Source organism: Prionailurus viverrinus, chromosome A1 (assembly GCF_022837055.1).
Source record: "Prionailurus viverrinus isolate Anna chromosome A1, UM_Priviv_1.0, whole genome shotgun sequence".
Lineage (NCBI taxonomy): Eukaryota > Metazoa > Chordata > Mammalia > Carnivora > Felidae > Prionailurus > Prionailurus viverrinus.
The window spans coordinates 72529659-72548543 of NC_062561.1; the positions used below are offsets into that span (position 1 = coordinate 72529659).

Genomic DNA, 18885 nt, shown 5'->3' on the forward strand with positions numbered 1-18885 from the left:
GCTTTTGGGATCAGATAACAGGATATATTAATTTTTTTTTACATTTTAATTTTTGATGGAATGCATATGACATGAAATTTTCTGTTTTAACCATTTTTAAGTGTATACTTTAATAGTGTTAGGTATATTCACATTGTTGTGTAAACAATCTCCAGAACTTTTGCATCTTGCAAAACTGACACTTTATACCCATTGCACTACAATTTCTCTCCCTCAGTCCCTGGCAACCACCATTCTACTTTCTGTTTCTTTGAGTTTTACTACTTTTGATACCTCATATAAGTGGAATCTTACAGTATTTGTCTTTTTGTGACTGGTTTATTTCACTTAGCATGGTGTCCTCAGGGTTCATCATATTGTCACCTATGTCAGAATTTCCTTCCTTTTTAACACTGAGTAATATTCAATTGTATGCATGTACATTTTTTCCATCCATCCATCCATTGATGGATATCTGGGCGCTTTCACTCTTGGCTATTGTGAATAATGCTGCCATAAACTTTCTCCATATCCTTTTTATTTTCTGTTTTGTTTGTTTGGATAGCAGCCATTCTAATGAGTGTGAACTCAAAACACACTTTTTAGAGGTAGTGGTATGGGAGTGATCTTACACTGAAGTGAGTTGCTGAGCTGGGATGATTGGAGACGTTTTCTAGCTGTGAGCTTCCAGGCTGCAAACTAGGATTTAAGGTGTCAGTGTTTTTTGTGCCTGTGTCCTTCCTTCCACAAACTGATTCATAAAAGTGGACCTTCCTGAAACTCTAGAAACAAATCTTGTGTGTTTCTGCACTTCTGGAAGGGAGAATACTCAGAGTTGAGTGTCCTGGTTAGGGTTCAGGTAGATTCAGGGCTCAACATTGCTGTTCCATGAAAGGCTCTTCTACTGTGCCCCAGTACCAGGGAGACAGACTCTGTTGTGGATTGGATTGTGTCCTTTTAAAATTCATATGCTGAAGTCCTAACTCCTGGTACCCAAAACAAGACTGTATTTGGAGGTAGGACCTTTAAATGGGGGATTAAGGTAAAATGTGGTCATATGGATGCACCCTGACCCAGTAAGACTGGTGTTCTTATAATAAGAGATTAGGACACAGGCACACAGAGTAGGAAGATATCGGGAAGACACAGGAAGAAGACTGCCATCTATAAGCCAAGGAGAGAGGCCAATATTTGCTGATGCCTTGACATTGGACTTCCAGCCTCCAGAACTCAGAGAACATAAATTTTGACTATTTAAGCCCCCAGCCTGTGGTATGTTATGGCAGCTCCAGCAGACTCACACAGACCCTCAGACTTCCTCTCTTTGCTCCTCTCTTTACCTCCTTAGGTTGTCTCATCCAGTTCAGGAATTTAAATACCATCTCTATGCTGATGCTTCTGGATGTGAATCCCTCTCTGTTGACCCTCAGGTTTTTCTATTCAACCACTGAATCTACGTGTTCCCCTTGGAAGCCTAAAAGACATCTTTTTTTTTTTTAAACATTTATTTATTTTTGAGAGAAAGAGAGAGAGAGACAGCATGAGTGGGGGAGGGGCAGAGAGAGAGAGAGGGAGAAAAAGAATCCAAAGCAGGCTCCAGACTCTGAGCTGTGAGCACAGAACCCGACACAGGACTCAAACTCACGAATGGTGAGATCATGACCTGAGCCGACGTCAGATACTCAATTGACTGAGCTACCCAGGCACCCCAAGACATGTAATTGGTATATCAAACAAGCCCAGTACAGGCCATAGTTAAAGCAGATGTCACTTTTAGTTTTCTACCATCCCTTTAAAATTTATTCAGCAACCTTCCCTTGGTCCTAAATATAAACTCCAGCACCTTGCAACTTTTCTGGTCATCCTTATGTATTAGAAATGTTCAGTGGTCACCTTACATAGCAGTACAGTCTTGAATCAGAAATTAGAATGGTCCAATTTGAGCTTGATCTAATATCAGATCTTTTCTCTTCCACAGACTCAGGCCTGCTTCAAGCTGGAAACCTGAAGTGGTAGACAGAAAAAAGGCTGGCCCGACAACTGGCCAACTGAGGATTCTGGTAGGGAGGTCAGACAGCTAGTTAATGATTTAGATTATGATGCACATGTGCTCAGAGTAAGCCCACATGGCAGATTTCATGAACCTGTTAGGTAAATTAAGTGAATAAATTCACATCTCCTGCCTTTTAAATTTTATTTACTTATTTTTATTAAGTAGGCCCCATGCCCAATGAGGGGCTTGAACTCACAACCCTGAGATCAAGACCTGAGCTGAGATCAAGAGTTGGATGCTTAACTGACTGAGCCACCCAGGCACCCTTCTTTTTTCCTACCTTTTGGAAAAGTGAGAAGCTAAATTTGGGCTCAGGCAGGGTATGAAACTCATCGGAGACTAAACAAGGAATAACCAGTAGATCCAGGACTTGACATGTATGTCAAACTACAAACTCAGAATCTTTGATCTGTACTAGTGTTTTTCCAATTAGGTTCTCCTTGGAGCACTGGGATGGTCGAGGGCACCTTTGGGACTGGATTGGGTTTGGGGGTGTATTAGTTTTCTAGGGCTACTGTAACAAAATACTACAAACTGGGTGGCTTACAATGACCAATATTTATCACCTCACAGTTCCGGTTTGGAGGCTAGAAGTCCAAAATCAAGGTGTTGGTGGGGCCATGCTCCCTCTAATGCCTCTAGGGGAGTATCCTTTCTTGCCTTTTGCAGTTTCTTGTAGCCCTAGATGTTCCTTGGCTTGTGGCCACATCACTCCAACCTCTGCCCCTGTCTTCACATGGCCATCTTCCCTCTGTGTTGTGTCTTCACATGGCATTCTCCTCCCTGTGTGACTCTCTCCTCTTATAAGGACACCAGTCATATTGGATTCCGGGTCTGCCCTCCTCTAGTATTACCTCTCCTTAACTAATTACATCTGCAAAGATTCTTCCCCCAAAGGGTCACATTCACAGGGGCCAGTTGTTGGGATTTCAGTGTATCTTTTTTTTGGGGGGGGGGCACAATTCAATCACTATCAGGGGATGAGAAGAGACCATGTGAGTGGGGTTCTCATCTTCACCCCAATTTCAACTAGGGATGTTTGGCTTTTGCCTGGTTAATATTTCAGGCATTTTTGAAGGACTCTGAGAAAGAGTGCCACTGCCAAGCAGTCTATTGAAAGCCACCTATCTATAGTATGCCACTTTCTACAAAGAAGCAGGCAAACATGTCAATCAACTGGCTTTGAAAATGCTTTTGCTTAAGGCTTTATAACTGGTTTTTCTTCTACATTCCCTTATCTTATTCAGCTTGGACAGGACACAAATGGCCAGTCGCTGAAGATGGGTGTTACTCTCAAGCTACCACTGAGAATAGAGTGAATAGCACTGGTCTGGCCATTCTCTCCCTCCCTGCTCCCTTTGAGTCCCCTTGAATTGCCATATGTGCAATGCATGTGTGGTCTGTTCCCCTTGGGGGCTCTGTGTCAACTATTCTGCCCCTTATGCTTTCTGGTGTGCTTGGAACCAACAGCGTCCTTTAATTAAAGGCAGTGGGTGGCATGATGACAGGATTAGTATCAGTGTCTGGCTCCCTAAGGACCAGGGAACATTGTGGCCGAAGTTTTCCCATCTGCATAACTGGACTGTTTATATGTTGATGAAAAATCTAAGAGGGGTAGCACTTACCTTCTCGGCTTGCTGTCTGCTCTACTGGCTTCAGGAAACAGTAGAGAGGAGTCCCACAGGAACTGCTTGGCTGTCTCACTTAATTGAAAATGTAGGGTGCTATGGCTTTAAATGCATTGCTATTTGGCCCTTTGCTTCACTGCAGAATGAACAACAATGATGTTCTGCTCAACACCAGTTAACAGACGTTGTAGGAAGGGCTCAGCAGTTTTGTGAGAATGAAGCTGTATTACTCAAGTGTAATGAGCCAAAAAATAAAATCTCGTTTTCATGCAGCATGAGTACAGGCCCATGCCCCAGCCATGTAAGATCCTTTTCTGTTTTATTGTTGGCTTGGAAGGTATTCACTCAGCCTTATGGACACAAACGTGAAAGGAACATTCTGGCTTAGGAACTGAACTGAAATGAATATCAGGGACAGAGCTTTTGCCAACTAATTATAGACAGAATATTCAAATACAGAGTCTGCAAAGTGCCTGCTTCCTAATGATCCCACCCCCAAACCCCCTTCCCTCCTTCCACACACGGGGAAGGGTTTGGAAATGATCATCAACTCAGAGTAAATTCTTTTACAAAGTCAGTATTTATTTGATTTTCTTTATGTACAAAAAGTAAACTCCAACTGAACGTAAAACCAAATAAAATCCTTTTGGCTTCACTGACTTTAATTACCCATTATCCTAGAGTCACAATTAATCATGTAAACAAGAGATGGCATCACAATGTTAAGTTTGTTATACAGACAGGATTTGGCTATTTTAAGGATGTTAAAAGAGAAAATAGATTATAAAGCAACCCGGGTGTCAAAGGACTCTGAGATAATTGCTGCATTAAAAGAAATCATCTAAACAGCAAATCTCGCCAAAAATAATGTAGGTAAGGGCCTGGATGTGCTTCTACTTGGCTGACCCAGTATAAGGCCCAGGTACTGTGTAATCACTTTGCATTTTACCTTTCTCAGAGCACATGGTGTGTGGAATAAATACAGCTGAGTTGTGGGGTCCCTCAACTGTGAGTTCTAAGCACAATTCTACAAAATTACCATTATTTCCATAGGAGAATCTGGTAGGAGGGAGTCATTTTGAATTGAACATGGCACTGATGTGTTGGAATCAACTCATAATGTCTTCGCCAATTTACGGCAAAATCAACATACCCTGTGTAAAAAATGAAGCCAATGATACATCACGCACGTGATTTTTTTTTTTAATAAGCTGAATCATGTAGTTTCACTCTTTTTGCTAAACTTAGTTATTAAAAGGCCTTCACAGAAACTCAACATCTTCAGGTAACCACGTGCCTAAAGCGATCTACGTGCACGTCTGTTTTAAACTTGTTGCTCCTTGGGGCAATTTCTTAGCCTGGTCCCTGCACACACAATTCTCTAGGAAGCAGGCAACAGTTTTTATTAGAGTGACTGAGTACAGAAACTGACTTGTTATCACTCGGAATATCTTTTGCCTATTTTTAAGAATACCATGAGAAAAGGATTATACTTTTAAAAATTCAGAATCTGTAGTTTGTAAAACTACTATCATTTTAGTATGAGCTCAGTGCTGACCTTTTCAGATCAATCATAAATAATAATTTTCCCAAGGGAAGTATTTCTAGTAGAAGTGGGAAAAACAGGAACTAAGACTATAGCTACCATACCATAAATATCAGCCACTTTGGGCTTAGCACTCTTTTAGGGGGTGATAATACTGAGTAAGAGCATTTATGAATATACACCTTAGTTTACAGACAGGATATATGGAATCTTTGAGTGATCTACATCTGGTATTGGGATAGTTCTCTAATATTACAAATACAACCATTAGGCAAATTTTCTCAAAACATGGTAACAACTCCCTGTATACACAACAGCCACTGACCAAGTTTTAGGCCTTCCTACGGCAGGACAAAAAGCAACTTAAAGACCTCTTGTGACGAGATAGAATTAAATGATTATCTTAAGTATAGACTGCTCGCCATGGTCCATGTTAGACCATAGGAGGAAAATGCTAGAAAACAGTGCTCCCCATTAAACCTTGCACTGCGCTAATTCCACCTAAACGTCCAGAAGGTCATCGCTGCTTTCATCGCTCTCCACCGTCAGCTGCCGGGTCCACCACTTCTTCACCTCGGAGCCACACGACGCCGTGTCGGTCATGGGGTTCATTTTGCACACTACGGATTTCATTGTTGTGCGCCCTGCAAATCGTAAGTTGACCGAAGACACTGAGTGGCTTATTGGTTTTGGTGCTGTGGAATTGACAAAAGTCCTATGAGCAACGTGGAGCTGTTCACCCCTTTGCAAGCCATTCCTGAAAAGCTGTGATAGTCCCAGCAGTAACAAGTAAACAAGTCCCCATAAACACGTCCTATCCATAGATGTTAAGTATGAAATCCTTCCAGCTCTCGGTTCTTTATATTCATCATAGACTTTAAAATTCTGTTCAGGGACAACTAGTGATACCATTTGAAAAACTGCTACTTGCCAGTTGCACTTTGAGATAACCACAAAAACTAAATAAGATAAGATACAATAAAATAAAACATTCCAGTCTGGGCAAATATAAGTGTCATAGGAATATGGGTGAGTAGGTGTTTGTTAGTATATACAAAGAAAGAAAAACTACAAAGGAAAAGGGCAGATAGTGTCAGCAATAGCGAAGGGAGTCTGTAAATCACTTTAGGGGTAGACTTGAATTTGAAATCTGAGACCCAAAGCCCACAGGGTGTAGACACCTCTAGGACCTGAATCAATGGAGAAAGGACTTGGGGCACACACCTGAGGGCAGCCGCCACTGCCCGAACTTCCTTTGGGGTTTTCCGGGGTCTGTGGAGTCCTGCCGACTGCCCCCTCTGTCCGACAGCGTGGGGCTCAGAAGCTGCTGCTGGCTGCTGGTCTGCATGGGGGAGAATAAAGCAGTTACTGGCTCTTTGTTAACGCTGTGCTCCCCTCCTGTCCTCTGCACCAGTCTGGACCCTTATTTTATTTTATTTTTTATTTATTTATTTTTTAGAGTTCAGAGTTTATTCATTTTTTTAAATATGAAATTTATTGTCAAATTGGTTTCCATACAACACCCAGTGCTCATCCCAACAGGTGCCCTCCTCAATACCCATCACCCGCCCTCCCCTCCCTCCCACCATGGACCCTTATTTTATTTTAAGAAAGAAAGAAAACACAATAGGAAAAACAGTACTGGAGCCCCAGAGTCCACAATGGGGAAAGGAAAAGAGAAAATGGGTTCAGAGAGTCCAGGAAAGTGAGATCCACCCCTGCACGCGGTGAAGGGAGGGGGCACAATTCTCCAGGTAGCACCTCCTCCAGGTATCCCTCCAGGACTCCTCCACTCCCACAGCTACCTCCCCTCTGCACCTGGGGTGTAGCTATGGACCAGGAAGGAAGCGGGAGGCAGCAAGGACTGCCCGGTTTCCTGAAAGTATATTCTTGCCAACCTATAGGTCAGTCCTAGCGCTCCAGAAAGAGAGCTCAGCAGACAACACTCTCCAACAGCCCCAAAGGAGAATGAAGCTTATACCAGCCAAGACTAATGTCAGAGAAGAGCTGAGACTCTCCACACATTTTACTCAGTCTCTGGTGCCCCTCCCTTTCCTATCAGTGCCTCGGACCTCACATCTCTTCAGTATCCCCTCTTGGTTTTTTGGTTACCTCATGGATTTTTTGTTGTTGCTGTTGTTTTGTTTTTGGCTTTGTTTTTTTACCTGAAAGTAGACAGCTCTGCAATCATCACTTTGCCAGCCTCATCAGCCCTGCCTGGCTGGCTGTCCTGATCTTACCTTGGCCCCACACATGAAGCCTCTATGTCTCTGCCCTTTGCTGACTGTCCCTGCACAAGTCCCTGTTGTCGGTGGCAGTTGATTCCCACATGTTGGGGAGCCGACAACATGAAACCCACGCCAAACTGGGCTGTGGAACAAGGAATTCCCTTGAAGCATCTCGCTGGGCCATGGAGCCACAGGCTTCGGTATTTACTGCCAGCCCCTGACTAGGCCGCTACACATCACAAAGCCTTACTGTGCCAGGGGCTCATCTCAGAGTGCTGGATCGACTCCAGCTCATCCACAACTGCACCCTCCTAATGGGGAGGCCCCCTGCCAGCTGCTGGTCACAGAGCAAGGTTCTCCAGGGTGTCCATGCTAGGCTTTTTTATGGACACGTACATTGAGTCTGGAAATGGAAATAAGCTTTGCCCTAGTGAAGAAGGTCCTCCTGAATTCCATATGCTCTTCCAATGACCAACTAAGGGAGGACAAAGCCTCAATGAGTCTGAGTGTTTAAGGAAGGTGGTGGTCAATTACAAACATTTTCACTGATTCTACTGCAAGTTCCTGTGACCTGGTAGAAGAAAGCATTTAGGGCAGCGCTTCGGGCAAACCATGTTCTCCTAAGTCAAGTAATATCACTGGACTCTGTTAAACCTGTAGAGATGCGATATGAACTCTTTAGACAAAAATCAATAGAATTAATGCGTTCAGAGCATTAACTTTTTTTTTAGTATTCATACAACTCAGAATCAGAATCTTTTGAAATAACCCCAAAGCATTCCAAGTTGTAAAGGTCCAAAGATAATCTAGATCAATATGTTCCTTTTTTTTTTTTTTTTTTTTTTTTTTTTTTACTTAAAAACTTCCAATTAGAGATACTGTCACCTTGGGGTGCCTGGGAGGCTCAGTCGGTTAACCGACTCTCCGACTAACCGTTAAGCATCTGACTCTCGATTGTGGCTCAGGTCATGATCTCACGGTTCATAAGTTCAAGCTCCCTGTCAGGCTCTGTGCTGACAGCATGGAGGCTGCTTGGGATTCTCTGTCTCCTCTTCTCTTTCTACCCCTTTCCTGCTTGCACTTTCCCTCTCTCTCTTAAAATAAATAAATAAACATTTGGAAAAAAAAGAAATACTGTCACTTGTTTGAAATGGCTATGTGAACAGCACTGTTTTATTTTTTATTTTAAAAATGCACATGGGGCGCCTGGGTGGCTCAGTCGGTTAAGCATACGACCACTCCACTCAGGTCATGATCTTGTGGTTCGTGAGTTTGAGCCCCGCGTGGGGCTCTGTGCTGACAGCTCAGAGCCTGGAGTCTGCTTCAGATTCTGTGTCTCCCTCTCTCTCTGCCCCTCCCCCACTCACGCTCTCTGTCTCAAAAATAAATAAACACTAAAAAAAATAAATAAATGAAAAATAAAAAATAAAAAATGCACATAATATCCTTGGAGGAAGGATGCCTCATACACATACCTCAGGTTGCATATTATTATCCTGACTGTTAGCATTCATGTCCTCACTGGGCTGGGTGGTCTCGATACTGGGGGGATTGAGGAACCGGCTCAGCTCCTGCTGTTGGCTCTCCCTCAGACTGTGGATGATGCTGCATGACTGCTGCTGTTTCTATGGAAATATGATCATTCTCTCGGTAACGGAGAAATCAACCCAACATCCCCCTGTCCCCCAGCACTCAAATTGTATTTCCTTCTCTCCTCTCCAAAGAACCTGTATGCTCAGTGACCTCTTAGGAACTTCCAAATGAGGATGTTTAACTACTTCCCCTAGTTAAGTATCAGACTGCTATAAAGGCAGGCTTAGAGACCTCCCAACCCACGCTTATTTGCATAACAATGGGAATAAATATGTTCATTGATGCTAGCTCCTGTTGTATTGAAAACAGAATTTTTAAATCACTAACTTGGGTGTTCTATATTTTCCCTTCTTATTTTGCTCTGTGCTCATTCAGCCAATATGGATCGCCCTTTCTTTCTGTGTTGTTAGAGGCAGAGAGCTTTGGATAGATGAGTGAAACCCTTGCTCTTGTCTTATTCTGGATAGAGGCAGGCCTGTCTGTCTTGACACACACTTGGGAACATGGTCTGGTGCTGAGCCAGCTCCCTGTGCCTTCTTGGGGTCTGTGGGGGGGGGGGGGGAGGTTGGGTCCCCAAAGTGAACAGGGCTATGATATAACTATTGTCTTGTTATAGGAGGTTGGAGTGTTTTGTTTCCCTGGGGACATTTTCTCCTCCAACAGATATGTTTCTGCTATTGATGTTGTTCTGAGAAACAGGATTTAAAAAGTGTATTATATATAAATGTTTAGTAATTAGTGTGATTCTTTCATCTGTGTGTGAAGTGTAAGTCAAAAGCATAATTATAAAAATAATTATCTAGTAGAAATGCCTAGTGTAAACACAGTGTATGCCAACACAGTATATGTTCATTGATTTATGAGTCAGAGAATCCTATAAGCTTATAAGTCTAAAGGCAACAGACAGATCATTAAACTCCCAGGAGACGTGGCCTTTGTTAAAGACCAAACAACATTATCAATGGAATGGTGGAATTTTTAGGAGCGATTTAAAAGTACTTTTGTAAACTCGGTTGCCAGTCATCGTATAGAGATTTGGGCATTTTGAACAGTTGAGTTTGATAAATGGAGATCACAAATATTTTAATAAATATTTGTTCAGTAAACTGCTTTTTAAACATCAATGTTCTGTTATAAAAATGTGATTCCATGGCAACGCCTTATGGACTCTGCTAACGAGGGCGCAGCTGGGTCTGGATGAGAGCTCAGGTGCGAACCAGGTGGCCATCACGAGGGGATGAAGCTGACACAGTTGAGGGGCTACGAGGCTAATCACAGAGCATCTCATTCCGCTGTTCCTGAAGCTCTTTTGTCCCTCCTCCTCCTTCTCCTTTGACAGGAGGAAAGAAAAACCCGGATGCTGCCAGTTGACTCACAGCTCTGATGCGCTTTAAACACTTTTTCAGCCACATGCGGATGGTCTGTTTGGCCACCTCCTCCTCGATGGTGTACTCCAGCTGCTCCCTGGCCAGCAGCTCCTCCAGCTGCAAGCTCTTCCGGATGTCAACCGACCTGTAGGACAGCATGCTGGGGGTGGGGTGGGGGGGACACACAAGAGCATTCCAGGTCGGACTCATTTGGGACTCTGGTGGAGGTCTCAACTTTCAGAGAGGACACCACTCAGTCCAACCAAGGTACTGTTCCTGTGCCACTGGACTAGTTATGTCATCTCCTCTGTAAGATGGGGACAGTCATGGTCCCCACCTTATTAAATGACTGAGTTAATACTTGGGAGGTGCTTACAGTAGTAAGTGACATGTAAGTGTTTGTAAAACCGAAGGCCTAGGCTGGTCCCTGATCTACATTACCAGCTGCTTAAGGCTCTGGAATGTTCCCTGTAGAAGGAAGACTGCTCTGTCTGTATACTTCCTTCACCTTCAGTTCCAGGTGGGGATGGTCAGTAAGGGTTGGCTAAGGTCAGGCTTCCTGCCCCCCGCCCCTGCCATTTCCCTCTCCATCGATCCCATTTGTGCCCCTGGATCTTCCTCATTAATTCTGGTGGGTGAAAGGTCAGGGTGGAATACTCGCTCCCATTCTGCCCTAGGCGCAACAGGTTCAGGTGGGGGCAAATGAAGCCAACACAACCAATGTGTCGCCTCAGGGCCCCTGGGCAGTAAGGCAACAACTCACACTGCATCCTGGCTGAGGGGTCTACAGCCAAAGAAGAACGCAGCCCCTTCTGCCCCTGGTGCTTGCCGGTGCTGCCACAGGACCCCTGGTTGGCCCTCAGCCCCTGCCTGCCCCTCCCGTGAACTCAGTGCTGCCTCCACCTCCCACATCACAGCACGGAGGTGCTCGGGAGTCCTCCCCATGCAGCACTGGCACCCCGACCTTCTCTTCTTTGCTAGCACTCTTCCCTCCTTGGAGGAGGGAAATGTGTCTGCCCTTCCTCTCTTCCCTGCCTCCTCCAGAATCTCATCAGTGCCAAACTGTTTTCATCACTTCCTGAGCTGTAGGGATAGGGAGGGGCAATCCAGACCCCCATTGGCTTTGCTGGGGTCCATCTTATCGGATGCCTCCCTGTGTTCCAGAGAGGCCGAATGAGAACTGCTAATGACAGCGGGTGTCTACGTGTCTCCCTTCGACCTAAAAATATTTGTCACCAGGAGGAAAGATTTGGTGACATTCTGAGATGGCGTCCTCTGCTAGTCATATGTATTTTCTGCCTCTTCTTTTTCTGCCCTTTGGCATGCTCCTGGAAGAAGGGAATAGCGGGAAGTAAACTGGGAAACTTGAGAGAACTTCTCCCGGGTCCTTCCTGTTCTTATTTTCAAATTTCAGTCCCAAGCATATTTCTGTATACCTGAGTGCTTCTGAATGTGTGACACCATACCCAGCCCTTCACCAAATATTTGCCACATGATGAAAATAGCCACTTCTAGAAGAGGGCCATGACTTTTCCTGCGGACAGACCTCTTTGAGAGTGGGGCCCATGGGACTTTTCATAGAATAACATTTTAAATGCATAAAACAAAATATCTCTTATTACCAAGGAAAGCAATTATATTCAAATACAGTGCTCATATTATTTTCTTTAAAAAGGTGATGATAGAACGGATAAAGAAGATACAGTATATATGCAATGGAATATTTCTCAGCCATAAAAAAGAATGAGATCTTGCCATTTGCGACAACATGGATGGAGCTAGGGGGTATCATGCTAAGTGAAATAAGTCAGACTGAGAAAGACAAATACCATATGATTTCAATTACATGTGGAATCTAAAAAATAAAACAAAGCAGAAACAGACCCATAAATACAGAAAACAAACTGCTGGTTGCCAGAAGGGTGGAGGGGAAGAGGGTGAAAGGGAGAGGGAGGGTACAGGCTTCCAGTTTTGTAATGAATAAGTCATGGGGATGAAAAGTGCAGCATAAAGAATATAGTCAATGACGCCGTAATAGTGTTGTATGGTGACTGATGGTGTCTACTCTCGTGGTGAGCACAGCATAACATACACAGTTGTGGAATCACTATGTTGTACACCTGAAACTAATATAACATTGTATGTCAACTCTATTTTAATAAAAAAAGAAATGAAATTAATTTTAGAAATTTTTAAAAAGATGGTGACAGAGTAACGTAAGTGCTTCTTTATTAATGCATTAAATAATATCTAGCTGAGGTCAAAGGACTACTGTAATTTAGAAGCAGTGGTGAGTATAGAGGATATTGAAGATTATCGGCCATGTCAGCGATGCCATCTGAAAATATCTATGATTTCTGCTGGTGGCAGAGATGCAGGTTATTATTAACACTGTGGGGCTTGCTGCCTGCATTCATCACTGAAGAAAATGCTGCATTTCAGTGACTGATTAATGACAATAGAGATGTGATTGTTTCCAAGCCCATTGACCTCTGGATTTGATCCATGGATTCCTGTTTAAAATTTTTTTTAACGTGTTCATTTTTTGAGAAACAGAGACAGAGAGAGACGGAGCACAAGTCGGGGGGGGGGGCACAGAGAGAAGGGAGACACAGAATCTGAAGCCAGCTCCAGGCTCTGAGCAGTCAGCACAGAGCCTGACATGGGGCTCGAACTCACGAACTGTGAAATCATGACCTGTGCTGAAGTTGGAGGCTTAATTGACTGAGCCACCAAGGTCCCCCTATAGATTCCTGTTTAAAAAGCTGTTATGGATTGAATTGTTTTCCCCCTAAAAAATCTTTGTTGGAGTGATGATCCCCAGTACCTCAAAATGTGATCTTATTTTGAAATAGGTTACTACAGATGTGATTAATTAAGAAGAGATAATACTGGACTGGGGTGGGTCCCTAATCCAATACGAATGGTGTCCTTATAAAAGGGAAGATTTGGACACACATGTGTAAGCACACACGCACATGCACGCACACATGCGGGAAGAACGACACGTGAAGGTGAGGGCAGAGATTGGGGTGATGTTTCTACAAGGAAGGCGGCCAACCCCTAGGAGCTGGCAAGAGGCTGGAAGAGTCCCTCTCACAGCCTCAGAAGGAACCAGCCTTGCCGACCCCTTGAATTTAAGCTTCTAGCCTCTAGGACTGTGAGACAATACACTTGTTTCAACCACCCAGTTTATGGAATTTTGTCCTCCTTGTCCTGTGTGGGGTCTCAGTGAATGTCTGGAACGTGTGGTTTGCCAGCCAGCTGGGGGCGGAATCATGGAGCAAATGAGAAGATCTGGATTGGACTCCAGCTGGACCACCTAGTCACTAAACTCCCCCAGACCAGCTCCTCCCTCACAGAACGAGGGGAAGCTGTGCTCCCCAAAGCCCCTCACCTCTCCCATCAGGATCTCCTCAGTCATATGGGGCACCTCTGGGGATGTCAGGCCACTGCATCTACCCCCTCCTGTGTGCGGCACTCAGACACGGCCCTTACAGGACAGCGACAAAGGCCATGTGGAGCCTGAGCAGTGTGGCCTCACCTTATAATCTCAATGAGTGTGGCATCTTGGGCTGTGAGCCCACTTGTTGGTTGTATTTCACAAGGTCACAGCTTTGGTTTCTGCACTCACTCCAGCTCTGTGACCCAGGGTTGTATAAACTCCCTCGTACCTTAGGACATCATGGAAAGTGACGTCCCCGCCATTATGCAGTCTCTCCATTTCATAGCACATGTGCTTAAACAGAAGTTTGTCTTTGTCGAGATCCACCTCCAGCCTCCCCCGCAGGAGCCTCAGCAGGAACTTCACACGGAAAGTCGGAATCACCCCCTGGGGGGCAGAGCACAATAACTGGTAAATGATCTTTAGGCCATAACGATTCACTTGGGGTTCTGTTTTCACAGAAAAAAAAAATCACAAAAAAGAAAAACTACACCAGATCTTTTTCTTAAAAGATAGCATAATTAGAACTGGGAAGTAAGGAAGTTGTCTGCCTCCCTGGAGGCTGGGTCAGGAGGGTGTTTACTAGAGAAGCACCACATTGAAAGGCGAGCACTTAGATTTTCCGCTGGTGCTTCTCTGGTTCTGTGGGATCTTGTAACCTGGCAGCATTGGGAGCCTAGGAGGCTCTCTGCCTCCCTGGCCCCAGCCCTTGCTTTACCAGGGTTTTCCTCTCCTGGTCTGTTTCACTGACTCAGCCTCTGCTCATCTATTTCTCTAAAACACACGCTGAGTGGGTTGCTAATGCATTATCGCAGAAAGTACAACATTCACATGTACATGATCCTCCTCTTAGCCTGGATGCTACAAACTTGTAAACATTTTTTATAAATGGTTCTTCTAGGGAATGATCACTCCTTTTCAGGTCTTCCCAATTATTAGCACAATTACATACAAGAGAATCTGGTCAGAGCAGCTCCAGATTCTGGAATATCAAACACGTGTCGCTCCCTTACGGGCAACACGATCTACCGTGCCAGCCTGGCTCTGTCTTTGAATTAAGGCATTGGGCTAAAGGCAGGGACATGGGTAACCATGTTTTCCTGTCAGTTAGAAACACCTTAACATGTGACTCATGGTGCCATCTTTGATGTGTGCATCCAAGGAAAGCAGGTTCCCACAGGCAGTGGTCTTGGAGAGGCAGGTGGATCAAGGGGAGATAGGAGAGCTAGGCCAGATGGCCACACGTGCAGGTCACTGTCTCAGAGAAAGCCCCCCTGAGACTGGTGACTGCGGAAGTGGGGGGTGTTAGGGAGAGGGGGACAAAGGCGGTGAGGAAAGCCAGGCATTACTGTGCAGGCCTAGCTCAAGATGCCCCCTTCCTTAGCTTGTTCTGGTTCTTTGGTCTTCACGCCCTCTGTGAACTCTTCCTGCAACTGTTTTTGAACCTACCCATGGTAGATTTTCCCATGATAGAACTTCCTTGTTTTTCGGATGTCGGGTTTAACAACACCTCCCCAGCCAGACCGTCATGGCCACTCGCTAAAGTAGCCTGCCCTCCAGTACGACTGGTGTCTACCATATTACCATCTGCAAAGTGCTTATAGCTTCTTGAGATAATAATGATTATTATTATTTCACGTTATATTGTTTGTCTCCCAATATTAGAATAGAAGCTCTGTAAGCATGGGTGACTTTCCGTTGCATTCACTGCTGTATCCCCAGCACCCAGAACTAGGCCTGAGTATTTGCTAGGGATGAAGGAAGGGGAAAAGAAAGAGCAGCAGCAGCAGCTAGAGAATGAGATATTGTTGCTTTGGCTAATTCCAGGAAATCTTGGGAAAGTTTTATGGTTAAAGCATTCAAAGAATAAGTCCAAAATAATTAAAAAAATAACCTTCAGAAACCACTAAGTAGTTCCTCTGCACTTCTAATCAGGATTGCTGTGTGTGGCTGTTGGTGGCTCTGTATTATACCATCGCTCTGGTGATTTGAACTTCACTACTTCTGCTGCTCTCATCCCAGGGCTGGTTTCCTCAGAGCTTCCTTGGTTTCCTTTCCTTGATGACTTTCTGAATGTCCAAGAAGAGGGCATCCTCGGTTGGACAGGGGACCATTCTGTTCCTCTCCCTTCCTAGCATATTTTGCTGAACGGTCAATGATGGCTTTCTATAATTCATAATGGCCATTCCAAATTCAATAGATGTCTACTGGTGACAGCAAGACTACTTAAATGTCTGCAGCAGGGCAGGGAATCTCTTTGGGGGTGGGCATGAAGTAATGGCCCCCTTTCCTACCTCTCGTTTATCATCCACCATATTCCATATGATTTGAAAGTGGCGAAGATCGTTGTAACTTAGAAGCTGGTCCTCCTCCGTGGAATAAAACAAAGAGAAGTTCTCCACAATGATGGCTAAGAAAAGAAAAAAGAAAAATGGAGAAGTTAGATAATTATGCTAATCTGTCATTTTTTAGAAAAAGTAAAACATCTATTATAAATAATGGATTTTATCACCTACATCACAAGCCAAATTTTTACAGTGTTTTTTAGTGTGTTTTCCAAGTTGGCATATCTTACTTACACTTGGATTAAGCTATTTATCCAGCTCCTGCCTTTCCAAAACATGAGGGTCATGAGCATAAACACACATTCTGTGTGTGGAGATATCCATGCCAGCTGGCTTTCACTCTTAGTTGACAGTTCCAGGGCAGTATTTAAAGGTCAGATTGGGTTCTGGGTGGCCCCACACCTGGGTGAACACCATGTATCTTTCAGAAACATAACTGTGATGTTTCAAGGCCATAAAGGTAGCCCTCTCTGAGATTTCTTCAACTCAATCCATGAGAAGAGCTCTTTTGAAATTAATGATCATAATTAATAGGACAACTCTTGAAACTGCAATCAACTGTCATTTACATGCTTTTCAAAGGTCTTTTCAGCTTCTGGATCGAGAGGCAACAATTTATAATTAATGCCATGAAATACCCACCCCAAGCAATCCGGGATAATTACTTGAAAATTGTACGTAATTATCTAAGTACCTGGGTTTAAAGATATTAAAACATATTCAGTGAACATCACTTACCTACAAGCAGATTTAGCATGATGTAGGCAATGATGACATAAAATGAACAGAAATACATAAGTGCCCCAGCGTAATTTCCGCAGTCTGTTGCCCAGTATGTGAATTCATCTGGAGTACAAAAGGGAGGCTGGACCTGTGGGCGATGGGGGAGAGGGAGGAGGGGTCAGAGTGAAGAATACGAATTTGTGCACATGCTATAGTTTGTGAACTATCCCTCACCATATAAAACATAATTAACTTCAAAGTTAATCTCCCAAAAGCCACGTACATTGAGTACATCATCCGTGGCAAAAATCAAAAAGAATCTTTCCTTTATTCTACACTTCTAGTCTCAGGGAATCTCAAGTTCAGTGCCATTTTAGAAGCACAATGAAAATGAACTCCTTTCTTCCAAGAGACATTCTTTCTGCCACCTGCACTAGTCCTGAATGGTAAGTAGTTCTTGTGATGGGAGCTGCAGAAAGTCAAAAAAAGCATTTAAAAAATTTCTTTGACCTAACGAATGGGTTAAGCTTTATGAAGATTTGTTATACATAGCAAATTCACATTCAAATTGTGTAAGAAGAAACCAGTAATCTTCATTCTTGGGGCACCATTATGGGACTTTACAGAAGAGCACTAGACTCAGGTTATCAAAAGTCCCCCCACCCCGTCTTTAGTGGCCCAATAAAATGCCGGCACCTCAGAGAAACCTGGCTTCTTTCAGCCAGAGAGACTAGCTCTTTCTTCTGCAGAAGAAGCAGTTGTAGCACTCTGCTTGTTGTATATTTAGAATCTATTTAATTCTGCTTCATATTATATTTGATTTGGTAAATTCTGTCCCCATTCATTCATGCATAGAGTTCTTTAGCTCCTACTATGTGCTGGATCTATACCCAATGTTGGAGACAGACAGGTAAAGCAAGACATAGAGTCTGTCCCTCCTTCATGTTGCTGACGGTCTAAAGCTATACATGGGAGCCACGGACTGCATGTGGCTATTAAAATGTAAATGTATGTTAATGAACATCAAATACAGTTTGATGAAATTTAAAATTCAGTTGCTCAGGAGCTCTAGTCCCATTTCAAGGGCTCAGTAACCACATATGGCTACTGCATTAGACAGAGCAGATTGCCATCATGGCAGAAATTTCTTTTGGACAGTGTTGTTCTGGAGGTTGAGAGAGAGGAAATAGAGATGGAATAATCAAGCCAGTAACTCACTATAGCTGTGATACATGCTACAAAGGAGAAACACAGAGTGCTGTAGGAACATGTCACTGCAGTCTTAGTGTGGGGCAGGATTCCTGATGGAGCCGATGCCTTAAGGGAGATGTGAACACAAGGAGGAAAAGGGAGGACCCAAAGGGAGGGTGTAGCTCAGGGCCTTGCCGTAAGCACCTTGAGCATGCCTTGGAATCAGGGAACACCGAGCTCCTAGCATATGGCCCAGTATAAACCAGGCGCTCAGTGAATATCTGTTGAATAAATTCAATTAAAGAAGAGGAACTCCCCTGTTTGTACTTGACTGCCAAAGTGTTAAAGGTGGGAGGGAAAGAACAATGCCAACAGAATGCGTATCTGCCAGATGGAACCACAATAGCTCAAGCTGGGTTCACTGGATATTCTTCCTGCACATGGCCATATACTGCAATGTAAAAGGATGCAACTTTATGGACTAAATAGCCAGGATAGGTGTTTTGTACACAAAGTCTTGATGCTAACGAGGATAAGGCTGGTGATATACTGCACTGCAAAGAGTTTCATTTGGTTCTAAGTTGATGTACTGTTAGTGATGAAGAGAAGTTTACCATACAGTCATGCATAATCTTATTCCAGTCTTCGCCTGTGACGATTCGGAACAGTACGGTGATGGCTTTGCCAGCTGAGGAAAAGTTTGCATGCCTAATCAAGGAGGAAAAACCAGAATGTGGGTAATATAGTTGGTCATGAAGTAGTAAGGTGTTACCACTAAAGCAGGTAG

General features: G+C 43.9%; 1 protein-coding gene across 3 annotated transcripts in view; it reads right to left on the minus strand.

Annotated features, from left to right (window-relative positions):
* Positions 1-4221: 4221 nt before the first annotated feature.
* The window catches only part of NALCN (sodium leak channel, non-selective), a 300348-nt gene continuing 285684 nt past the window's right edge, over positions 4222-18885 (minus strand). For 2 of the 3 annotated variants that reach the window (XM_047871030.1, XM_047871050.1), the window contains 8 exons: positions 18713-18806; positions 16923-17055; positions 16134-16249; positions 14069-14226; positions 10404-10554; positions 8910-9059; positions 6431-6548; positions 4222-5901 (listed from right to left, as the gene is read on the minus strand). In XM_047871030.1, coding sequence (XP_047726986.1) covers positions 5708-5901; positions 6431-6548; positions 8910-9059; positions 10404-10554; positions 14069-14226; positions 16134-16249; positions 16923-17055; positions 18713-18806 — 1114 coding nt within the window. In that variant the 3' untranslated portion in view covers positions 4222-5707. The remainder of the gene's footprint in view (positions 5902-6430; positions 6549-8909; positions 9060-10403; positions 10555-14068; positions 14227-16133; positions 16250-16922; positions 17056-18712; positions 18807-18885) is intronic. The other variant, XM_047871039.1, reaches the window with a different exon arrangement.